This window comes from Heterodontus francisci, chromosome 48 (genome assembly GCF_036365525.1).
Source record: "Heterodontus francisci isolate sHetFra1 chromosome 48, sHetFra1.hap1, whole genome shotgun sequence".
NCBI lineage: Eukaryota > Metazoa > Chordata > Chondrichthyes > Heterodontiformes > Heterodontidae > Heterodontus > Heterodontus francisci.
Window position 1 is genome coordinate 13,670,174 of NC_090418.1, and position 24,689 is coordinate 13,694,862.

General features: G+C 43.0%; 1 protein-coding gene across 1 annotated transcript in view; it reads left to right on the plus strand.

The window, feature by feature from the left end:
* The window catches only part of LOC137357574 (misshapen-like kinase 1), a 264,262-nt gene that overhangs the window by 108,189 nt on the left and 131,384 nt on the right, over nt 1-24,689 (plus strand). The window contains 2 exon segments of the mRNA XM_068024008.1: nt 4,526-4,582; nt 18,740-18,865. Of these exon segments, the coding sequence (XP_067880109.1) occupies nt 4,526-4,582; nt 18,740-18,865 (183 nt within the window).

Here is a 24,689-nt window from a genome sequence, read left to right on the forward strand (position 1 = left end):
GTTAGGCTCAGTTCGCAATCCCTAAACTAAACTGAGACCTAATTTCAAATTTATCCGTTCTATGGCAATGAGTGTTGCTGGCAAGGCTGGCATTTATTGCCCATCCCTAGTTACTCATGGGCCAACTTCATGAGCTGCTACAGTCCATATGGTGAAGGTACTCCCACAGTGCTATTGAGCAGGGAGTTCCAGGATTTTGAAGGAATGACAGATGTAATTCCAAGTCCGCATGGTGTCTGACTTGGAAGGTGATGGTGTTCCTGTGCAGCTGCTATCCTTGTCCTTCCAGGTAGTGGAGTTTGAGGATTCGAGAGATGCTGCCAAAGAAGCCTTGGCAAGTTCCTGCAGTGCATCTTGTGGATGATACAGCATGCAACCACATTACACCAGTGGTAGAGGGAGTGAATGTTTAAGGTGGTGGATAGGATGCCAGTCAAATGAACTGCTTTGTTCTGGATTCTGTCTCACTTCTTGAGTATTGTTGAGCATTCTATCATACTCCTGACTTACGCCTTGTCGGTGGAGAGACTTCGAGCGGTTGAGTTTCTCATCACGGAATACTCAGCTTATGCTCCAGTATTCATGTTCTTGTGGCTGTGGTCATTAGTGACCTCCAGGAGTTTGATGGGGGATTTGGTGTTGGTAATGCCATTAAGTGTTATGGGGCGATTGTTGCTGGAGATGGTCACTGCCTAACACTTATGTAGTGCAAATGTTAGTTGCCAATAATCAGCCCAAGCCTGGATGTTGTCCAGATCTTGCTGCATGTGGGTATAGACTGCTTCATTATGAGGTGCGAAAAGAGCTGAACACTGTAGAGTCATCAGCGAACAGCCCCACTTTTGACATTATGGAGGGAAGGTCATTGATGAACCAGCTGGGGCGCTGTTCTGAGGAAATCCCGCAGAGATGTCCTGAGGTGTTGTTGATTGGCCTCCACAACCATTTTCCTTTGTGCCAGAACATTCACTGGAGAGCTTGCCCCCTAATTGCTAGTGACTTTAGACTTTTTACTAGATTTCCTTGGTGCCACACGCAGTGGAATGCTGCCTTCGTTGAGAGCAGTCACTCTAATTTCGCCTGTGGAATTCAGTTGAAAGATTTTTTAGGCGAACCAGGGATAAAATTAGAAACTGAAACAACCTAAAACATCTTTGGCATTAACGACTATCTTTAAAAATAGTCAAGCTCCTGATCTAAATGATGCAATAAGTCGGGTAGACTGAATGACTTTTGTATCTCTATTTAATATTGCATCTTCTTTGGCCTCCTTATCTCGAGAGACAATGGGTAAGCGCCTGGAGGTGGTCAGTGGTGTGTGGAGCAGCGCCTGGAGTGGCTATAAAGGCCAATTCTAGAGTGACAGGCTCTTCCACAGGTGCTGCAGAAAAATTTGTTTGTCGGGGCTGTTATACAATTGGCTCTCCCCTTGCGCTTCTGTCTTTTTCCTGCCAACTGCTAAGTCTCTTCGACTCACCACACTTTAGCACACTGAATATTGCATATTGGTACCAATATACTACATACGTTTTAAAAAAAGCACTAACTAGTTTTTTATTAGTGTTTAAAGGACTTTCCCTCCACTACTAGCCTCTGTAGCCACCGATACCTTACTCTCGAGTTATACAGTTTAAAGTCCTTTTTCCTGACGCGTACCATGTTTGGAACTTCAAAATCTATAATTGTACAGCTGAGGTTTTGCTTTCCACCGTTCATGAACTTGCAGTGAACATTTCACACACTTGCCCTTATACTTGCCAGGAAACCCAGTGACGAAACTGCTTGTATCGGCATTCTTAAGTGAAATTCTTGGATGTTGTATGTAACAGTTACTTTCCTTTGGGCAAACCCTATTCATACTTCTAGTCAGTGCTCCTCTTAATGAACCTCTCGAGCTACAAATATCCCATCTTACATTGTGTTTCTCCTTCCTGCATCTGCGGAGTTGATATAATTGTGCAGTTTACTACTCCTAACTTGTAACTGTTCTAGGAATGTAAAACTGGAACAACTTCCCACCCTCGGCCCTTTCTTCTACAATCTTAAGACTTTTAAAAGGCAAGCTTGGTGTCATTTAATGGTTGTTTCCTTTTTAACCTTAGTACTTTCCTGCATTATGGGTTTTAGCTTCTCAATAAGAAGAAAATACTCTGGCTTTGATCCAGCGAAGGGTCTAATTCAACAGCAGCGCAGGTTCCACAAGCAAGAAGTCTACTTTTAAGCTTTGTTGACTCTAGTCAGGAGGAGGAAGAGGGAGCGAAAAAGATACTGTGGGCTGGATTTAATGGGTCCCACCGGACACTGGCTAGAAGGTGGAGGGACCCATAGAATTGCGATGGGAGGCGGGCGGCAGAGGACCCGTTGCCTTTCAGTTGCATCCCGATTAAGGGCCTCTTCCTGTCGCTGCTTGAATTAAATCAGTGGCGGGGAGGAGGGGCCTCCCCCATGTGGGGAGGCCACCCAGTGAAACGAGGAGACTTCGCTGGGCTGGGGTGTGGGTGGGGTGGTCTCCTCCATTGTCAATCTGTGGTCCATGGAGGGCTCCCGCTGGCAAACAACCCACCTCCCGTAACATCCCACCCCTGCACTTCTCACCCTCCCTGTCCTTTAAAGGTATGGGCATCTCTGCGCCGGGCACTTAAGTCCCTGAGTGCTGTTGAATCGTGCCGGGGAGCGGGGTGGTGGGGGGAGGGTTCCCCTCGCCTTTTTAGCTGGTGCCGGGAGCCCCACTGACATGACTAAATCCAGCCCAATGTCTCATTCTTTGTATACTCCAGTATGAAGATCAGATCTGTCATTTGCTGTTGACCAGAAACTGAACTGGAGTAGCCATATTAATACAGTGACTACAAGAGCAGGTCAGAGGCTAGGAATCCTGCGGCGAGTAACTAACTTCCTGACTCCCCAAAGCCTGTCCATCATCTACAAGGCACAATTCAGGAGTGTGATGGAGTACTCTCCACTTGCCTGGATGGGTGCAGCTCCAACAACACTCAAGAAGCTCGACACCATCCAGGACAAAGCAGACTGCTTGATTGACACCCCGTTCACAAACGTTCGCTCCCTCCACCACCGACGCACAGCGGCAGCAGCGTGTACCATCGACAATTTGCATTGCAGCAATGCACCAAGGCTACTTAGGGAAAACCTTCTAAACCCGCAACCTATACCACCTTGAAGTACAAGGGCAGCAAACGTGTGGGAACACCACCGCCTGCAATTTCCCCTCCAAGCCACACAGTATCCTGACTTGGAACAATATTGCCATTCCTTCACTGTCACTGGGTCAAAATCTTGGAACTTCCTTCATAATAACACTGTGGGTGTACCTGCACCACATGGACTGCAGTGGTTCAAGAAGGCAGCTCACCACCACCTTCCCAAGGACAATTAAGGATGGGCAGTAAATGCTGGCCTAGCCAGCGATATCCACGTCCCATGAAACAAATAAAAAATTGTGGCAGCTGGCTAAATTTGTAAAAGCAAAAATGAACAGCAAAATTATATGCATCAAATCAACCAAAGTGTTCTGCATGGGTAACGAATTCAAAAGAACTCATTTAATTTGGGAGTTGCCATAAAATCTGCTGCATGGGATTTACTTTCATGTTTACATACATTCCCATCTTTAAAGTGGAAGGTGGGGGGGGAAGTGCACCTGTCCGAGATCTCTGCTTCACAACGGAATAACTGTGATGTATAAGGTGTATGAATCTTAAACTGGAGTTTATTCATATAATACCCTGCATTTACCAGAATTGCTATATTGAACTAGTGAACTTGATTTATGCAAATCTGGTTAGATGATAAACTTTACACTCTCAGTAGTACCTGCTTAACTGTGTACATGCTCAATAGTACCTGCTTCACTATGTGTATGTGTGTAAATGCAGGTATGTGTACATCCATCTGTCCTCACATTGGAACACAATTACTTTTCACCTGCATATAGTGCACCAGTGTTCCTGGTCAGAACAGAGATGATTGGATAATTTCCACCCAAACCCCCCAACACCACAATCTCGCCTAGCAACTACATTGATGCAAGTGACTGGGACTGATTTAACACACACAATTTGTATTATGTAACTATCCTCCACTCACTGCAATTTGCTGGAGAGATCACCCTTTATTGGGAGAAGTTTCAGTCATCAGTTCTGCTTCCTTCAATTCAGAAGAGACTGTCTTTAAGTAGACTCTGTGGACTGTTGGCTGTGAGTCCTGTGCAAGTTCCACCCTACCTCCACCTCATTGGCTGACACAGTGGTGTCAATAGACAGCTATTTTCCAGTTGCTCTGTCCCCATCCCATTTGATCATGAGATTCTTCCTCTGCATTAATAAGGTCATGTCATATAGAAGGCATTGGTAACTGCAGGTCATCATCCTGTTGGCAAACAGCTCTAATAAAGAAAAACCGTTACTTTCCACTGGAGACTCAGTTAATATAATGTACAGCCTGTTCATTCTAGGATGTCGTCCTTGTAAAGCGGAAATACTGATGTCTATTTTTTCTATTCATCCAGGGTCGGCATGTCAAAACGGGACAGCTTGCAGCCATCAAAGTTATGGACGTCACAGAGGTATGGAGAGCCTTTGATTATGACAATTAGAGTGTGCTGTCTGTCATTTCTGTTCTCTCTTGAAGCAACATTGGGAAAAACGTTTTTGAAGTTTACTGCATGAGGAGTATGATTTAATTTTTTAATTCAGCTTTTCTTTGCAACATTGTAAAAAGTGTTATCCAGGAACATGGGAACTTCTAGATGGACCTAGGTGTTTTCCCATCTAGTTTGCCATCTGCATCCTGGCAGTCAAGTGGTACAACAATAATGGAGTTATCGCAATCACTTATCATTGATTAGTCTACAACAGACCCAGACAGGTGGTGAGGAAACCCCAGTATTTGAGAGCTTTGGGAATCACAGGTCTGAAAGATAACTCCTCCCAAACATGCACCACTTACCACATTATGTCTCCAATACTTTATCGCAAAATGATATTTTCTGAAAGGAATCCATCAAACTTGCATTTGTTCAATAGAAATAATGTTTCCGCAGATCAGTTTTGAATTTGCCCCCTTCAAGCACTGGTCATGTCCTTTTGGTTCTACTGTTTTTTGAGGAAGTGACAAAGTTGATTGATGAGGGAAGGGCTGTAGATGTCATATACATGGACTTCAGTAAGGCGTTCGATAAGGTTCCCCATGGTAGGCTAATGGAGAAAGTGAAGGCGCATGGGGTCCAAGGTGTACTAGCTAGATGGATAAAGAACTGGCTGGGCAACAGGAGACAGAGAGTAGCAGTGGAAGGGAGTTTCTCAAAATGGAGACGTGTAACCAGTGGTGTTCCACAGGGATCCGTGCTGGGACCACTGTTGTTTGTGATATACATAAATGATTTGGAGGAAAGTATAGGTGGTCTGATTAGCAAGTTTGCAGACGACACTAAGATTGGTGGAGTAGCAGATAGTGAAGGGGACTGTCAGAGAATACAGCAGAATATAGATAGATTGGAGAGTTGGGCAGAGAAATGGCAGATGGAGTTCAATCAGGGCAAATGCGAGGTGATGCATTTTGGAAGATCCAATTCAAGAGTGAACTATACAGTAAATGGAAAAGTCCTGGGGAAAGTTGATGTACAGAGAAATTTGGGTGTTCAGGTCCATTGTTCCCTGAAGGTGGCAACGCAGGTCAATAGAGTGGTCAAGAAGGCATACGGCATGCTTTCCTTCATCGGACGGGGTATTGAGTACAAGAGTTGGCAGGTCATGTTACAGTTGTATAGGACTTTGGTTCGGCCACATTTGGAATACTGCGTGCAGTTCTGGTCTCCACATTACCAAAAGGATGTGGATGCTTTGGAGAGGGTGCAGAGGAGGTTCACCAGGATGTTGCCTGGTATGGAGGGCGCTAGCTATGAAGAGAGGTTGAGTAGATTAGGATTATTTTCATTCGAAAGACGGAGGTTGAGGGGGGACCTGATTGAGGTGTACAAAATCATGAGAGGTATAGACAGGTTGGATAGCAAGAAGCTTTTTCCCAGAGTGGGGGATTCAATTACAAGGGGACACGAGTTCAAAGTGAAAGGGGAAAAGTTTAGAGGGGATATGCGTGGAAATTTCTTTACGCAGAGGGTGGTGGGTGCCTGGAACGCGTTGCCAGCGGAGGTGGTAGACGCGGGCACGATAGCGTCTTTTAAGATGTATCTAGACAGATACATGAATGGGCAGGAAGCAAAGAGATACAGACCCTTAGAAAATAGGCCACAGGTTTAGATAGAGGATCTGGATCGGCGTAGGCTTGGAGGGCCGAAGGGCCTGTTCCTGTGCTGTAATTTTCTTCTTTTTTTCTTTTGTTCTGGACAAGGCAAGGTGAGATAGCTTGTCATGGTTACCATATCTAGTCCCTTTACAATCCAAAAAGCAGCAGTTACATCATCTCTCGACATTTTCTTTTCAAGCACAGTAGGAGTCCATTGTGCTTGGGTTGGCTCTTTGAAAGAGATATCCAATTAATCCCCTTCCCTGCTCTTTCTCCGTAGCCCTGCAAAATTTTTCCCTTCAAGTATTTATCCAGTTTCCTTTTTTCCTCATCTCCCCTCTGGTTCTTCAGCCAAATACTTTAAGATGTTGTCCTCTGGCTGCCAACCACTCTATCACTGGAAACTGTTTCTCTTTATTCACTCTGTCAAAACCCTTAATGATTTTGAACTCATATCAGCTCTCCCCTTAACCTTCTCTGCTGTATGGAGAACAACCCCAGTTTCTCTAGTCTCTGAAGTTCCATATTCTAGCAAATCTCCACTGCACCCTGTTTAAAGCCTTGACATCTTTCCAGAATTTACCACAGTACTCCTGCTGAGGCCTAACCAGTGTTATGTAAAGCTTTAGCATAACCTCCCTGCTGTTGTACTCTATACCTCTGTTTATAAAGTCAGGATCCTGTATGTCTTTTGATCGTCTTCTCAGTTTTTCCTGACACATTCAAAGATTTGTGATGTAACCTCCTGATCTCTCTGTTCCTGCACCACCTTAAAATTGTACCATTTAGTTCATATTACCTCTCCTCATCTTACCAAAAAGAATCACTTCGCACTTCTCTGCATTAAATTTCATCTGCTGTGTCAGTCTATTTCACCAGTCGATGACCTCCTAAACACTGTTACTATCCTCCTCACTTTTTACTACATTTCAGTTTCATGCTATCTGTAAACTTTGAAATTTATACCCTGTATACTCATGCAGGTGTAATATATATAAAATATATCAAAAAGCAGTTATCCCAATATCAACCCCTGGGGACATTTTTGTGTACTTCCTTCCGGTATGAAAAATTACTGTTTAGCACTAGTCTCTGAATTCTGTCCCTTAGTTTTGCAATGAGAACATGTTCAAGTTGCATAATTGCACCTCATAATCCAATCTCTGTCGGCCCTTAATCATTCTGTTTGCTCTATTCTATATCCTTTCAATAGCTGCATTATCCATTTTGGAGTTTAGAAGAATGAGAGGCAATCTGTTTGAAACATAGATTCTGAATGGGCTGGATAGGATAGATGCTGAGAGATGGTTTCCGCTGGTCGGGGAATCTAAAACACGGCAGCATAGTCTCAGGATGGGTGCCGACCATTTAGGACTGGGGTGAGGAGAAATTACTTTGCTGAAAAGGTTGTGAGTCTTTGGAATTCCTTACCCCAGAGGGCTGTGAATGCATTTAAGGCTGGGATAGACAGACTTTTGGAGTCTCGGAATCAAGGGATATGGCGAGCAGGTGGGAAAATGGAGTTGAAGCCTAACATCATTCATGATCGTATTGAACAGTGGAGCAGACTCGATGGGTCATATGGCCTACTCCTGCTCCTATTCCTTGTGTTCATTTGCACTGGCAATCAGAACCATATACAGTGATCCGAGTGTGGTCACACCAATGATTTATGAGGTGGAAGGGTTGTCTCATTCTTGTGGCTCAATATTGACCTTTGAATTCACCCCAGGATCTTCTTTGCTTTGCTTACTGCCATCGAGCATTTATGCAATAGCTTGAATTTATCATCAATCGGGAACCCCAGAATCTTTTTGTTACCGTGCACGCCAGTTTCTTTCCATTTCAGTAATCGTCCCTTCCTAGATTTGTTATTGTCCCCATGTAGAGCACTTTTCTTTGTTTAATTTTGGCTGCCACCTGTCTGCCCAATTGCCAAGTGTATTCAAATGCCCTGGTAGTTTATCCTGTTTAGCTTTGGAGTGCCCACCACCTTTAAGAAATTATTGCTCAAAAGGAATAAGATGCAACTGGTTCATGTGGGAAACTGGTCTAGAAATGAAAGAGACCTGACCTTGGCCACAAAAGCTGAGGTACAGCGGGGAAGCAAACACTTAGCATGTTGGGTTTCTGTATTTTGGCTCCCACTTCTATTATTGTCCTTCTCCACTAGCCCCCTCCAAAAATCTAATCTGTCTGCTAATGTCAGTCTAATTGTACTGTGCATCTCGATTGAAAATAACGAATTCTGTAGTTAGGTGTCTCCACACAAAGCAGAGTTTCAACACTGTCAACCATGGCTCAGTGGATGGCATTCTCACCTCTGAGTCAGAGGTTGTTGGTTCAAGTCCCATTCCAGTGACCTAATCACAAAGTTAAGGCCTGTACTGGAGTGCTGCACTGTCAGGGCTGCCACCTTTCGTATGAGAATTTAAACCAAGACCCTGCCTGTCGTCATGAATGTAAAAGATTCCATGGCACTACGTCGAAGTAGAGCAGGAGAATTCTGAGGTCTCCTGGTCAATATTTACCTCTCACCCAACATCACTAAAATAGAACATTATCACATTGCTGTTTGTCAGATGTATTCAAATTGGCTGTCCTGTTCCCTACATTATAATTGTGACTGCACTGTGAAAGCTGTAATGCTGTTTGGGGCACACTTGGGTCATGAAAGGTGCTATATAAATGTAAATTCTTTCCTTTTTTTGTTGGATGAATGGAGCTGTCTATGTGGGAAATCGGTGTAACTGATTTGGCTATTTTTGGAAGAGACTGTGTATGTATACTACGATTTTGTATGATGAATTCATATTGGTTGCAGCTCGAACTTACAAGGGCAGGAGATCAAGGCAGGTGTGCTGTGTCCACCAACAAATTGGCTGAGACTCTGACTAATGCTTCAAACACCTCAAATTTAAAGACTTCTTGAGCTGTGGTTATCACTCTGGATTCAAGCACAGCTCTCTCTGATTATTTCCACAGCCACACCATTGCCTGCTTTATTCCATTCCTCATCTTATTTGCACTGAAGTTCTTATTCACACTTTCATGATCTGCAGGCTCGGCTTCTCCAAGCCTCTCCTCTTTGACCTCCCAAACTCCACCAAATATAAACTGCAACTCCTTGTCCTTGTCAACCTTCACGGGCTTTCTATTCCCCAATACATTGAATTCAAATTCCGCATTTGCAGATCCTCTTCATAGCCTGATCTCATCCTACCTTTGCAACACACTATCGCTGTGTCCAATGTCATTAGCTTCCTGTCTCCCCTTCCTCCAGCATTGCTTAGCCGACTGTCTTGAACTCTCGCTAAACCCCTCTGCCTTGCTACCTCTCCACTTACATTTCAAGAGCTTCCTCAGCACCTACCTTGCATCTTTGATCATTTTCCCAACTCCTCTCTACTGCTTGGTGTCTTTTTTTTCCCCTCACGGTTCCTTGGGGTGTTCATTACATCAAAGATTTTAAAAGGAAGTTGTTGACCAACAGGCTAGGAGTGTTGGTCAGCCTTTTAAATGAAAAAGTGTTGTTATATATTGGGTAATGGGGTGAGTGGATCAGTCGGCTATCAGTTCATGTCTCTGTCTTTCAATCAGTTTAGATTATTTAGATTATATCTTTGGTTGTATCTCTCAATTCCCGGGGTCGGGGGGATGTTACAATGTAAATCTGCCCACACATTGACACAAAATTAGTAGTCTTGCTTGGTAATTATAGCTGATATGGGAAATGAAAAGATGTACATTGATATAGCAGGTGTACTTATCTGAGATGGAGTTACAGGCCCATTAGGGCAGAGGGAGCTTAATTCTGCATCCTATGTTGTTTGATTCCATTCTATATTCATCATATTTTGGATCTAATTCCTCTCATGATCTCCAGTCCTCTCCTAATGCAATGGCTGAATTACTTCAACTTGATCTCGTCTCTGTTCCTCAGTGAGGCAATGATTCATATGGACTGAAACTCCAAGCAACTGTTGCACCTTTTCTTTGGCATTTTTCGCCCTCCTTCAGCTGTGAACTTTCTAGTTCTCAGTCCCTCATGATCTCAACTGGAGCTTCTACATTTCCAATGCTAAACCCTTCCCCAATGGAGCTTTTTTATCTCCCCCTTTGCACCAAACTCTCTTCCTCAGCAACCATTAACACTGAAAATTCGCATTTGTTCAAGACTTGCTTCCATATCTGGGGAACGTGTTGTTAATATTTGCAGCTCTCACTTCTGGACTGGATTGAAGAAAAAGCTTTTAATTTGATAAAAGCTATTTCCCTCTCGCTTCCCACCGCCAACCCCGCTCCCTGCTACAATCTTTTCACTTTCTTTCAATATCAGTATTACTATGGCGAGTGCTGCTCTGAACCCCCTCATTTCTGCTAGGCTGCTGATATGTAATCCTATATGCTCCTCTTCTCTCTACTTGTTATATTGATGTCAAGACTCATCACAAAAACCTCTAACTGTTAACTCAGTCCTTTCCCAGCATTTCCCAGTCCTTTCAGGACTGACCTGAAACGTTAACTCTGCTTCTCTCTCCACAGATGCTGCCAGACCTGCTGAGTATTTCCAGCATTTCTTGTTTTTTTTATCACGTTATCACTACCTGATGATCTATCTAGCCTTCCCTATCACTGCTTTCAAGCTTTTGGTGGCGGCCTGCACCATGGACTACGATCCTTCATTTTGGTTCTCCATTTAGAAAATAATTTAACTAAATTGTGCCTGACCAGGGATTGCTTGAAGATCATGCTGAGCCCAAAGTGAGAAAGCAGTGACGTCCCTCGTACAAATCTCTCCCCTCCCCCTGTGGTTTTAAAAAAAAAAAGAAAACCAGCGTTCTGTCAGCAATATAGTGTCGCAATTAAAAAGATAAACCATTCAGCACATGAAACGGGAATCAAAGTCAGTCAAACTGCAGGTTTGTTTATTGATTATGGAGCCCATTGGTTTCTGCTTGTTGGTGCTTTTGTGGTTTATGGATAGTAGAATAACTGCAAAAAGCATCAGAACATTGAAATGCATGACTCGCTGGTGAGTACACGCCCTCAATGTTAGCCCTAACATTCATCTAGATGAACAATAATTACACCATTTATGTTCTGTGGTGTGATTATTACTTTACTTTTAACCAATCCCATGTTCTGTAGTTGTGCATTGTTGGTCGTCATCTGTAAAACGTTCCTGAGACTTGCAGGACAGACTTACTAGAGGCTCTTTTTTTTGGCAGTTTGCAACAGTTAATGTCTGGCAATGTTTTTAGTTGAACAAGGAGCTGATTTGAAAGTAAAGTTGACCTTTTTGTGGATTGACAGTAATGTTTGCTTTTTTAAAAAAAAAAGCAAATAAAATTCTGGTTTCTGATTAACACCCACGTCTTGGGAGTGGGTGTACATCAGTGAGCCATTGTGCGTGTTTGCCATTTGCACATTACAAGCAAAAGCCGATTCCTTTGATGACTGCAGCTTCTCGAGGGGTGGGAATGGCTATATTGATGAGATTTTAAAAAGAAACACTCACCCTCAGAATGGTGTGCTAACATCCATCTGAGCCAAGAATATATCTGAAAAATTTTTGCGACTGATTTGAGACTGAATATGATTTTTTTGGGTAATGCTGAACACTGTATTTTCGACCTATTTGCATGGCCTTTAATTACATCTATGCCAATTATAACAAAAAATGTTCGGAAAATCCTCCTCAGAGCTATTTCAGGACCAGAAATATCTGCTTTTTGAATAGGGGCATTTAGCATTCAGGAGGTTACTTTGGTCCAGTACTTTCCTATTTAAAAAGAACTGTGTTCACAACACTTCATCCGTTTTGGTGCTATTTTCATTGATTTAGGTTCATACAGTAGATACCAGAATTCTGAAAGTGGCAAAATATTCCATGTGAGAATCTTAAGTTTTAACTCTCCTTAAATTCCTGTTTACGCATTAACTTGCAGTGTGCCGCAGACTGCTTTGCAATCTGTCAATCCTTTCTGAGGTGAATTGTCCAAAAGTACTTTAAATAGGGTCTGATCAGAGCTTAACATGACTAACATACCTTGCAACAGCCCACTTGAGATAAAGGGCAATGTTCTGTTTGTCACTTGAATGGGTTTATTTTTCTAACCACTGGCACCCGGGTGTATGTCAGCTGAAGTGTCGTCTCCAGGGCGCAGGCCTAGGCAAATAGTATGGAGACCCGAGTTGCCCAAGCATTAGGACTCCCCACACCAACCTTCCCCCTTCTTCTCAGCACTGCTGGTATTATCCAAAGGGAAGGAAAAAAAAAAGTACTGTTTGGTACCAGCTCTGCTGCAGGAGTTGCAGGAAAGCTGCCTGATCAATGACAGATAACTGGACTCCACTCTGGATTTTCTGTTGGGGTTTACTGTCTTAGCCTTCTTCTCTTCCAAGACAACCACAAGGTAGTGAGGCTATCTGTCCATAGCTGGAGGTCTGGTTAGTGGGCATCAGGGTGGAACCACACGATATTGGGCCTGCATGCCATGCGTCTGGGGGTTAGGCCTCCTCTCAGTTCCCTGTAGTTTAGCCTGGGTGAATAAATCCTCCTAAATTAGAATGCCAAAATCTATTGATACCAGCAAGTTGAAGCAAAATAATTGATAAATATGGGTTTAAATTGTATATGTGCTTTCCCCCCCCCCCCCCCCCCCCTCCCCAAACCCACTCCAATGACGAAAGGTTAGTCACCTTTGAGCATTAAATTAGGGAAAATATGGGTATGGGGTCCATCAAAGGCCAGGCAATGACCATCTCCAACAAGAGAGAATTTAACCATCTCCCTATGACATTCAACGGCATTACCATTGCTGAATCCCCCAACTTCAACATTCATGGGGTCACCATTGACCAGAAACTTATCTGGACCAACCATATAAATACTGTGGTTACTAGAACATGTCAGATACTCTCAATTCTGTGGTGAGGAGCTTGCCTTCTGATTTCCCAAAGCCTGTCCACCATCTACAAGGCACAAGTAAAGGCAATTAAAAAAACTAACTAGAGGAGGAGGCTGCAGAAATATCCCCATCCTCAGTGATGGCGGAGCCCAGCACGTCACTGCAAAAGACAAGGCTGAAGCATTTGCAACCATCTTCAGCTAGAAGTGCTGAGTGGATGATCTATCTCGGACTCCTTCTGAGTCCCCAGCATTACAGATGTCAGTCTTCAGCCAATTCAATTCACTCCGTGTGCTATCAAGAAACTGCTGAAGACACTGGATACAGTGGACCCCTGAAAACGTACTGGCTAGAGCACTGAAGACTTGTGTTCCAGAACTAGCCGTATGCCCCTAACCAAGCTGTTCCAGCACGGCTACAACTCTGGCATCTATCCGACAATGTGGAAAAGTTGCCCAGGTATGTTCTGTCCACAAAAAGCAGGACAAATCCAATCTGGCCAACTCTCAACCAATAGCAAAATGATGAAAGGTGTCATTGACAGTGCTATCAAGCAACACTTGCTCTAATAACCTGCTCACCTATGCTCATTTTGGGTTTTGCTAAGGTCACTTGGCTCCAGACCTTATTACAGCCTTGGTCCAAACATGGACAAAAGAGCTGAATTCCAGGGGTGAGGCAAGAGTGACGTTCCTTGACATCAAAGCAGCATTTGACCGCGAGTGGCATTATGGGCCTGTAACGAAATTGAAGTCAATAGGAATTGGGAGGTGGAGAGGGGAAGGGAGCTCTCCGTTGGTTGGAGTCATACCTAGTACAAAGGAAAATGGTTGTGGTTTTTGGAGGCCAAATATTTCAGCTGCAGGGAGTTCTTAAGGATAGTGTCCAAGACCCAACCATCTTCAGCTGCTTCATCAATGACCTTCCCTCCATCATAAGGTCAGAAGTGGTGATGTTCGCTGATGATTGCACAGTGTTCAATACCAATTTTCTACTCTTCAGATACTGAAGCAGTCCATGCCTGCATGCAGCAAGACCTAGACAACATTCAGACTTGGGCTGGTATGTGGCAAATAGCATCAGTGCCACACAAGTTGTAGGCGATCATTGCCTTGAACAAGAGAGAATCTAACCATCTCCCTTGACGCTCAGAGCTGGGAGACAAATCCAACAAGCCAGGAAGGGAGACGCCCTGCTGTGAATTCTATATTTTAACCTTTTCAGTGAATGAGAAGTAATCTTCTGTTTTCAAACTGAATTTTCCACCAACAAAGAAATCTTCAAACACCTCAGGCCTACAACCAGAGAGAACTTGACCTCTGAGAATTGAACAGGTTTACCAATAACCCCGAAACCCTACCACACTTAAAAACCACTTACCCCTTTTTGCCTCATCTGTTTCTTCTGTGCGTACACATGCGTGTGTGTGTGCACATGCATGTGTGTGCGTGCATGAGTGGATGCGGTTGTGACAATTTCGGGATAAGGCATATTGCTCAATAAATAATTAATCATCTGTTTTAAACCTACAAGAAAATCTGTCTGTGTTTATTTGACAAATAAAACAGAAAGGGGTTCAGCCCTAATAACAAAAAACACTTGCTGCAATCAGCTGGGAGCTGAACACCCCTCACCATGTGGCCCTAACATCCACACTTGAAACATTCACTCCTTCCACCACAGTTGCACAGTGGCAGCAGTGTGTACCATATACAAGATGCAATGTAGCCGATGCTGTATCGATAGTGCCTTCCAAACCCATACCCTCTACCACCTTGAAGAACAACGGCAGCAGACGCATGGCAACACCACGACCTGCACCTTCCTCTCCCAGTCACCCACCATCCTGACTAGGAATTATATCGTCACTCCTTAACTGTCATTGGGTCAAAATCCTAGAACCACCACTCTGCCAGAGGCAGTATACTTTCAAAGTTTCCAATTGGACAAAGTATTTTTGTCCTGAAAGTTGTTTTTCTCTGTTTGTAGAAATTGAAAGTTATGCGGCTATAACCTCATATTCTTGCCATCCCTAAGACTGCCTATTTCCACCAACGTAACATTCTTCGACTTCGCCCCTGCCTCAGCTCATCTGCTGAAACCATCATTCATGCCTTAGTTACCTCTAAACCTGCTTTCCACTGCTTTCCTGGCTGGTCTCCCACACTCTACTCTCCGTAAACCTGAGGTCATCCAAAACTCTGTTGCCCATGTCTTATCTTGCACCAAGTCCCGTTCCCCAATCACCCCTGTGCTCGCAACCTACTTTGGCTCCCGGTCAAGCAACGTCCTGATTTTAAAATTCTCATGCTTGTTTTGAAATCTCTCCATGGACCTGCCAATCCCTGCCTCTCTAATCTCCTCCAGCCGCACAACCCTCCAAGATATCTGCGCTCCTCTAATACTGGCCTCTTGGGCATCCCTGATTTTAATTGCTCCATCATTGGTGACCACACTTTCAGTTGTCTTGGCCCCAAGCTCTGGAATATTCTCCCTACATCTCTCCAACTCTCCATCTTGCTTTCCTCAAGAGACTCATTAAAACCTACTACTTTGACCAAGCTTTTGGTCATTTGACTGTTATGATCCCCCTGGAGACCAACAAACCAAAGGAACTAAATTTATTGAACTACCCCAATAAGGAAAAAAATAATGTACAAGTTTTCTTTTTTATAACTTTAACAATCAAACCAAAATCAACGCAAATTAAATATGAATTACCAGTGTAGCACAGTCAAGATATTACAAATTACATATTCACTATCAGATACAGTTACACAGTTCTACAACAGAATCACAGAATTGTTACAGCGCAGGAGGAGGCCATTCGATCCATTTCACTGTCTAATTCCCTTTTGAATGCTTCAATTGAACCTGCCGCCACCATTTTCTCAGGCAGCACATTCCAGACCTTAACCACTTGCTGCGTGAAAAAGTTTTTCCTCATGTCACTTTTGCTTCTCTTTACTTTAAATCAGTACCCTCTCGTTCTCCATTCTTTCATGAGTGGGAACAGTTTCTCTATCTACTCTGTCCCGAGCCCTCATGATTTTGAATACCTCGATCAAATCACCTCTCCGCCTTCTCTTCAAGGAAAACAATCCTAACTTCTTCAATCTATCTTCAGAACTGAAATTCCTCATCCCTAGAACCATTTTCGTGAATCTCCTCTGTACGCTCTCCAATGCCCTCACATCGTTCCTCAAGTGCAGGGCCCAGAATTGGACACAATATTCCAGCTAAGGCCGAACTAGTGTCTTGTACAAGTTCAACATAACTTCCTTGCGCTTGTACTCTATGCCTCTATTAATAAAGCCCAGGATACTGTATGCTTTATTAACTGCTCTCTCAACCTGTCCTGCCACCTTTAATGGCTTATGTACAGATACACCTAAGTCCCTCTGCTCCTGCACCCCCTTTAGAATTGTGCCCTTTATTCTATATTGTGTCTCCTTGTTCTTCCTATCAAAATGAATCACCTCACATTTCTCTGCATTGAACCTCATCTGCCACCTGTCTGCCCATTCCACCAATTTGTTTATATCCTTTTTGAAGTTCTACAGTATCCTCCTCACAGTTCACAATGCTTCCAAGTTTCATATCATCTGTAAACTTTGAAATTGTGCCCTGTACATCAAGGCCGAGGTTATTAATATATATCAGGAAAAGCAAGGGTCCCAGCACTGATCCTTGGGGAACTCCACTACAAACCTTCCTCCAGCCCGAAAAACATCCATTAACCACTACTCTCTGTTTCCTTCACTCAGCCAATTTCATATCCATGTTGCTACCATCCCTTTTATTCCATGAGCTACAAGTTTTCTCACATGTCTGTTGTGTGACATTGTATCAAATGCCTTTTGAAAGTCCATGTACACCACATCAACAGCATTACCCTCATCAACCCTCTCTGTTACCTCCTCAAAAAACTCAAGCAAGTTAGTTAAACATGATTTTCCCTTAAGAAATCCATGCTGACTTTCCTTAATTAACTCGCATTTGTCCATGTGACTATTGATTCTGTCCCGCATAATTTTTTTCTAGAAGTTTTCCTACCACTGAAATTAAACTGACCGGCCTGTAGTTGCTGGGCTTATCTTTACACCCTTTTTTGAACAAGGGTGTAATGTTTGCAATTCTGCAGTCCTCTGGCACCACCCCTGAGTCTAAGGAAGACTGAAAAATTATGATTTCCACCCTCACTTCCCTTAGTATCCTTGGATGCATCTCATCCTGCCCTGGTGCTTTATCCACTTTAAGTTCGGGCAGCCTATCTAATAATTCCTCTTTATCAATTTTAAACCCTTCTGGTGCCTGACTTACTTCCTCTTTCAACATTGCCTGGGCTACATTTTCCTTGGTAAAGACAGATGCAAAGTATTCATTTAATGCCTCAGCTATGCCCTCTGGCTCCAATGTAAATCCCCTTTCCAGTCTGTAATCGGCCCTACTCCTCCTTTTACCACCCTTTTACTATTTATATGCCTGTAGAAAACTATGCAAAACCCTGAAATTCCTCAGGTAGGTCTGCAGATCCTGTCTTCCAAGATGCAGCCACAATTCCTGACTAACAGCAGTTTCAATTTAATCTCCAACTCCACAGGTACAGTCTTCACCAAAAGGAAAACAGCATGTTTCTCCAGAACCACCTTAGTTCTCCTCACAACCGGCTTGACGTGGATTCCCAATGTTAGCTTTATCCGTGCCTTTCAGTGACAACCCTGGGCATTGTGTGGCCGGGTCTGGTTAATCAGTTCCTCTAAATAACTGAAACTGTTCCTCGATCCGGTTTTCACTTTCTTCAACCTGCCTCTGAAAACAAACCTGTCTGTCGTCTGCTTGGATGGTACTGTCTCAACCTTTTATCTGATTCCAGCCAGTTTTAGTTACTCCAGCAACCTGAAGTTTTGGTTTTCAATTTCTGTTAGGACATTTTGTTCCAAAAAAAAGGAAACAATTTTTCCAAACCAGGGTCAGTACACTTGCCAGAGCATCCGACAAGCCATCTGTTCAGATAACAGTTCGCACCCGTTTCCCCATTGGTCCCGCCGACTGCAGATTCTATCTCTCTGACCTAATATCGTCTTTTGTGGCTTGGTGTCATACTTTGTTTTATTATGCTCTTGTGAAGCGCCTTGGGATGTTTTATTGCATTAAAGGTGCTATACAATTGTAAGTTGTTAGCTTTTGGTGTAGTGGGCAGCGTTAACACTTTATTGATGAATAGCCAATATCATTAATTATAATCTTTGAGCAGTAAATAGTGGAACTAAGCACAGGACTTCCCTAAAACATAGCTTTCAAACAGAAACAAGTATAGCCTGATTTCTGTCTGTGTGGGACAAGCATCCTATGTTTGAACGGACTTTCCAGGGTGGCAGTGTTTGCGAGAGTTCCTACACGAAAAACGTGACACACAACTTCTGGAAATAAATTCTAAACTCTGGAGTTTTAATATAGTAAATTGTTGTCTCCAGGGTACAGAAATAGAATTGAGAATGTTAAAATACCTTCGGGCATTTTTATAAGCAAGGTATGAAGTTCTTGTTTGTTTCTAAATCCAGGATGAAGAGGAAGAGATAAAGCAGGAAATTAACATGCTGAAAAAGTACTCTCATCATAGAAATATCGCAACGTACTATGGCGCCTTCATCAAGAAGAGTCCTCCAGGCCATGATGACCAACTCTGGGTGAGAAGTCAAACGTAACTTGTGTTTGCTGAGGTTAAACGGTGCACTTTTGTGAAAATTCGCGTGGGCTGATTCTCGAAGCTATACGGTTGTATAACTCAATTTGTAGTAATAACAATATAAAAAGTAATCTAGCAAGATTTTGCAAAATCCAGAAGCAGCAGCATACTGGTTATGTGACTAGAATAGCAATCCAGAGACCTGGACTACTGATCTGAAGATGCAAGTTCAAATCGCACCACCGGAGTTGGGGAGTTTAAATTTAGTTAATGAAATATATCTGGAATAAAAAGCTGGTATCAGTAATGGTGACTATTAAATTACCGGCTTGTTATTAAAACTCATCTGGTTAACTAATGTCCTTTTAAGGATGGAAACCTACAGTCCTTCCCTTGCCTGCCTAATATATGACTCCATGCCCACAGCAATGTGGTTGGCTCTTCCTTAACTGCTTCTGAAATGTCCTAATAAGCCACTTGGTTGTCACCACCACCTTCTCGAGGACAGCTGGGAATGGACAATAAATGCTGGCCTTGTCAGTGATGCCCACATCCTGTGAATGAAAATATATATATATATATATACTTTCTTATCATAATTACTGTACTGCTGCTAGGGCCTCGTGCAAAGTTGGCATTGGATTGTGGCACCCCTGTATATGTGTCCAGGTTGTGCATTTCTCCATCTCACCAGTGATGTGAAAGGGTTCCATGTAGCCTTCACTGATGAAAGATCACTGACTAAAATGGTACTCCATCTTTCCTCTTTCGATACTGACTGATCGGCTGTGTTCCTTCACTCGAGACTTCCGGTGGCCCCAGTTTTTCTTTGTTCCTCCAAAAGAATGTGCATCTGATATTGGAAAGAAACGACATTGTAATGGCGATAACTATCAGGAAAGGTGAACAAGCTGGGGCTCTTTTCACTTGAAAAGTAAAGGCTGAGGGGTGACCTAACATAGGTCTTCAAAATCTTGAAGGAGTTTGATAGCGTAGATGTAGAGAAGTTATTTCCACTTGTGGGGTGTCCAAAACTAGAGGACACAAATATACGATGGCTCCTAATAAATTCAATAAGGAATTGAGGAGAAACTTCTTAGCCAGAGACTGGTTAGAATGTGGCACTCTCTACTTCAGGGAGTAGTTGAGGTGAATAGGGCAGATGCATTCAAGGGGCAGTTAGGTAAGTACACAAGGTAGGAAGAAGTAGAAGAATATGCAGATAGGGTGGGAGGAGGCTCATGTGGAGCAGAAACACTGGTGGGGCTGAATGGCCTGTTTCTGTGCTGTAAATTCTAAATGTAACTCCTATGTAATCTCAACCTGCTCTTATTTAATAGAAGCAGTCTGAGATCACCTAGGGGAGGTTGTCTCATATCTCTTCAGCTTGTCATCAATTGCAGTATAATTATAACCATAAGAAACATAAGACCAGGAGTCGACTGTTAGGCCCTCGAGCCTGTTCCACCACTCGGTGAGATCCAGCTGATCTTGACTTAATTCCATACACTTGCCTTTGACCCATATTCCTTAATACCTTTGGTTAACAAAAATCTATCAACCTCAGATTTAAAATTAACAATTGATCGAGCATCAATTGCTGTTTGCAGAAGAGAGTTCTTCCAAACTTCCACCCACCCTTTGTGTGAAAAAATGTTTCATAATTTCACTCCTGAATGCTCTGGCTCTCAATTTTAGACTATGCCCCCATGAAGTCTGAGACTTCCCAACTAGTGGAAATAGTTTCTCTCAATCTACTCTATCTGTTCCAATTAATGTCTTGAAAACTACGATCAACTCACTCCTGTAATCTTCTAATTCCTGGGGACTGATACCCTCATTTGTGTAGTCTCTCCTCATAATTAAACCCTCCGAGTCCACTTATCATTCAAGTAAATCTATGCACTCCAAGTCCACTACATCCTTCCTAAGATGTGGTGCCCAAAACAGCTCTCAGTAGTGTCTAAACAGTGCTTTATGTAGCGGATGCATGACTTCTACCCCATTTTCTTCTATTCCTCCAGATTCAAAGGCCAGCAAGTCGCCTTTCTAATTATTTTCTCTACCTATTCATGACATAGTCACGATATCATTGCTAGAATGGAAACTTGGCTTAAAGAGGGGCAAGAATGGCAGCTCAGCATCCCTGGGTATAGAGTTTTCAGGAAGGATAGAGAAGGGGATAAAATAGGAGGGGGTGCAGCATTATTAGTTAAGGAATCAATAACCGCTTTGAGGAGGGATGATATGCTAAATGAATCATCAAATGAGGCCATATTGGTGGAGCTCAGAAATAAAAAAAGGGGCAGCCACACTACTAAGAGTGTACTATAGACCCCCAAATAGTGAGAGGGAGATAGAAGAACAAATATGTAGGCAAATATCTGAGTGCAAAAACTATCTGGCAATAATAGTTGGGAATTTCAACTACCGTAATATTGACTGGGATACAAACAATGTGAAGGGCACAAAATTCTTGAACTGCATTCAAGCAAACTTTTTTAGCCAGCACGTAACAAGCCCAACGAGAGGGGGCACAATTCTATATTTAGTCTTTGGTAATGAAGCTGGGGAAGTGGATGAAGTAACAGTGGATGACCATTTTGGAGCTCGTGACCATAATACAGTTAGTTTCAGCATAGTCATGGAAAAGGGCAAGGATAAAATGGGAGTAAAAGTTCTAAGTTGAGGGAAGGCAAATTTTACGAAGCTGAGAAGTGACCTGGCAAAAGTGGACTGGATACAGCTACTTGCAGGAAAATCTGCCGCTACTATAGGCACAGTGTTGGCATGTCCCCACAAAGATAAAGGGTGGTACTGCCAATCCTAGAGCCCCCTGCTTATCTAGAAGCTTGCAGGGTAAGTTAAAGCAGAAAAAGAAAGCTTATCACAATCACACAACATGTAGTACTTTAGAAAGCCTAGAGGAGTACAGAAAGTGCAGGGGTGAAGTAAAAAAGGAAATTAGAAAAGCCAAGAGAGGACATGAAAAATTATTGGCAGGTAAAATCAAGGAAACCCCAAAGATGTTTTATCAGTCCATTAAGAGCAAGAGGATTACTAAGGAAAGGATGTACAAGGGAACTTATGCGTAGATGCAGAAGATATGGGCAGGGTTCTTAATGAGCTTTTTGTGACTATCCTCACAAAGAAGAGGGTTGATGCAGACATTGTAGTTAAAGAGGAGGAGTGTGAAATATTAGAGGCGATAAGCATAATAAGAGAGGAAGTACTAGAAAGTCTGACATCCTTGAAAGTGGATAAATCAACAGGGCCGGATGGATTGCATTTCCAGGTTGTTAAAGGAAGCCAGAGAGAAAATGGCAGATGCGCGGAGGATCATTTTCAAATCCTCACTGGATATGGGCAAGGTGCCAGAGGATTGGAGGTCTGCGAACGTTGTACCATTGTTTAAAAAGGGTGCGAGGGATAGGCCAATTAATTATAGACCGGTCAGTCTGACGTCGCTGGTGGGTAAATTATTAGAATCAATTCTGAGGGACAGGATAAACTGCTACTTAGAAAGGACTAATTGGGGATAGTCAGCAGGGATTTGTAAAGAGAAGGTCGTGTCTTGCTAACTTGATTGAGTTTTTTGAGGAAGTAACAAGAAGGATTGATGAGGGTAGTGCAGTGGTTATGGCCTACGTGGATTTTAGTAAGGCATTTGACAAGGTCCCGCATGACCGACATGCCTGGACATGCACCTGGTCAGTAAAATGAAAACCCATGGGTTACAGGGGAACGCGGCAAGTTGGATCCAGAATTGGTTCAGTGGCAGGAAACAAAGGGTAGTAGTCGATGGATGTTTTTGTGAATGGAAAGCGGTTTCCAGTGATCCACAGGGCTCATAGAACATAGAACATTACAGCGCAGTACAGGCCCTTCGGCCCTCGATGTTGCGCCGACCTGTGAAACCATCTGACCTACGCTATTATAGAACATAGAACAGTGTTGGGTCCCTTGCTGTTTGTGGTATATATTAATGATTTGGACTTAAATGTGGGAGGCATGACTGGAAAATTTGCTGATGACACAAAAATTAGCGGGGTAGTTGATGAAGAGGATAGCTGTAGACTCCAGAATGATATCAATGGTTTGGTTGAGTGGACGGAAAAGTGGCAAATGGAATTCAATCCAGAGAAGTGTGAGATAATGCATTTGGGGAGAGCAAACAAAGCATGTCCTACACAATAAACGGGAGGATAGTGAGAGGGGTAGAAGAAGTGAGCGACCTTGGAGTGTATGTTCTCAGGTCCTTGAAGGTGGTAGGACAGGTAGATAGAGCGGTGACGAAGGCATATGGAATGCTTTCCTTTATTGGCCGAGGAATAGAATATAAAAGCAGGGATGTAATGCTGGAACTGTATAAAATGCTCGTTTGGCCGCAGCTAAAGTATTGCGTACAGTTCTGGTCACCACATCACAGGAAGGACATAATTGCACTGGAGATAGCACAGAGGAGATTTACAAGAATGTTGCCAGGGCTTGAAAGTTGAGGCTGTGAGGAAAGATTGGATAGGCTAGGGTTGTTTTCCTTAGAACAGAGGAGGCTGAGGGGTGACTTAATTGAGGTATACAAAATTATGAGGGGCCTAGTTAGAGTAGGGAGGAAGGACCTGTTTCCCTTGGCAGAGAGGTCAGTTACCGGGGGCACATAATTTAAGGTGATTGGTAGATGAATTAGAGGGGACATGAGGAAATACTTTTTCACCCAGAGGGTGGTGGGTGTCTGGAATTCACCTGCCAGGAATGGTGATGGAGGCAGAAACCCTCAACTCTTTTAAGAGGGACCTGGACCTGAAGTGCTGTAACCTGCGAGGCTATGGATCAGGTGCTGGAAGGTGGGATTAGATTGGGCGGCTTGTTTTTTCAGCCAGCATGGACGCGATGGGCTGAATGGACTCCTGTGCTATAATTTTTCTATGGCTCTATGACGTCTTCATGATTTAAGTATCTGGACCCCCAAGTCTCTTTGGACCTCCATTATTTCTAGCCTTTCTCCATTTAAAAAGTACCCTGTTTTATTCTTCTTAGTTACAACCTGATAACCTCATATGTGCCTTCACTGAAATCCATTTGCCACAGTTTTGCTCATTCACTTAATCTATTAATATCTCTTTGTAATTTTATGCTTCTGTGGATACTGTTGATGATGCTGCTTATCTTTGTCACCAACAAATTTGGATATATGGCTTTCAAATTCTATCACATAAATTGTTAATAAATACAGTGCCAATTAGAGTACCTGCCGATTATCCTTACTTTCTATCGCTTGCCACTCAGCCAGTTTCCTAAGCAGGCCAATAATTTGCCCAGTGCAATGCAAAATTTCAAAACAAAAGAATTCTCAGGTGGCCACCTCATTTCTGAACGTGATCTTTCGCAAACATAACTTTCACCTGCAAGTGGGTACCAATGAGTGTAATTTTGTGTTTGTGCACCAGTTGAATTTCCCTGATCGGAGTATGTGCACACCAGTGGCAATATAACTCCATGCTGCCAGTTTGTACTGCTCTGAAGCTGATGCCTGTGTTATATGCCATATATAAATATATACCTGGTTGAAACTGTACTGAGCCACAAGATGTAATAAGAATCAGAAATCCAATAATGTCTGAAATGTATTTTTTTTTAAGGGTACGATTTTTATTTTTTAAAGATGTATTTTTTAAAATTTGTTTTATTCAAGTTATATTCTCTTTCCTGTTCTCCCTACAATGTCCATAGTCGATGCTTTGAACTGGCTCTGATTCCTAGGATTTGCTGACAAACAGCATCTATATAATTTTATAAAAGTGCAAGAAATATCCAGTCCCACTTTT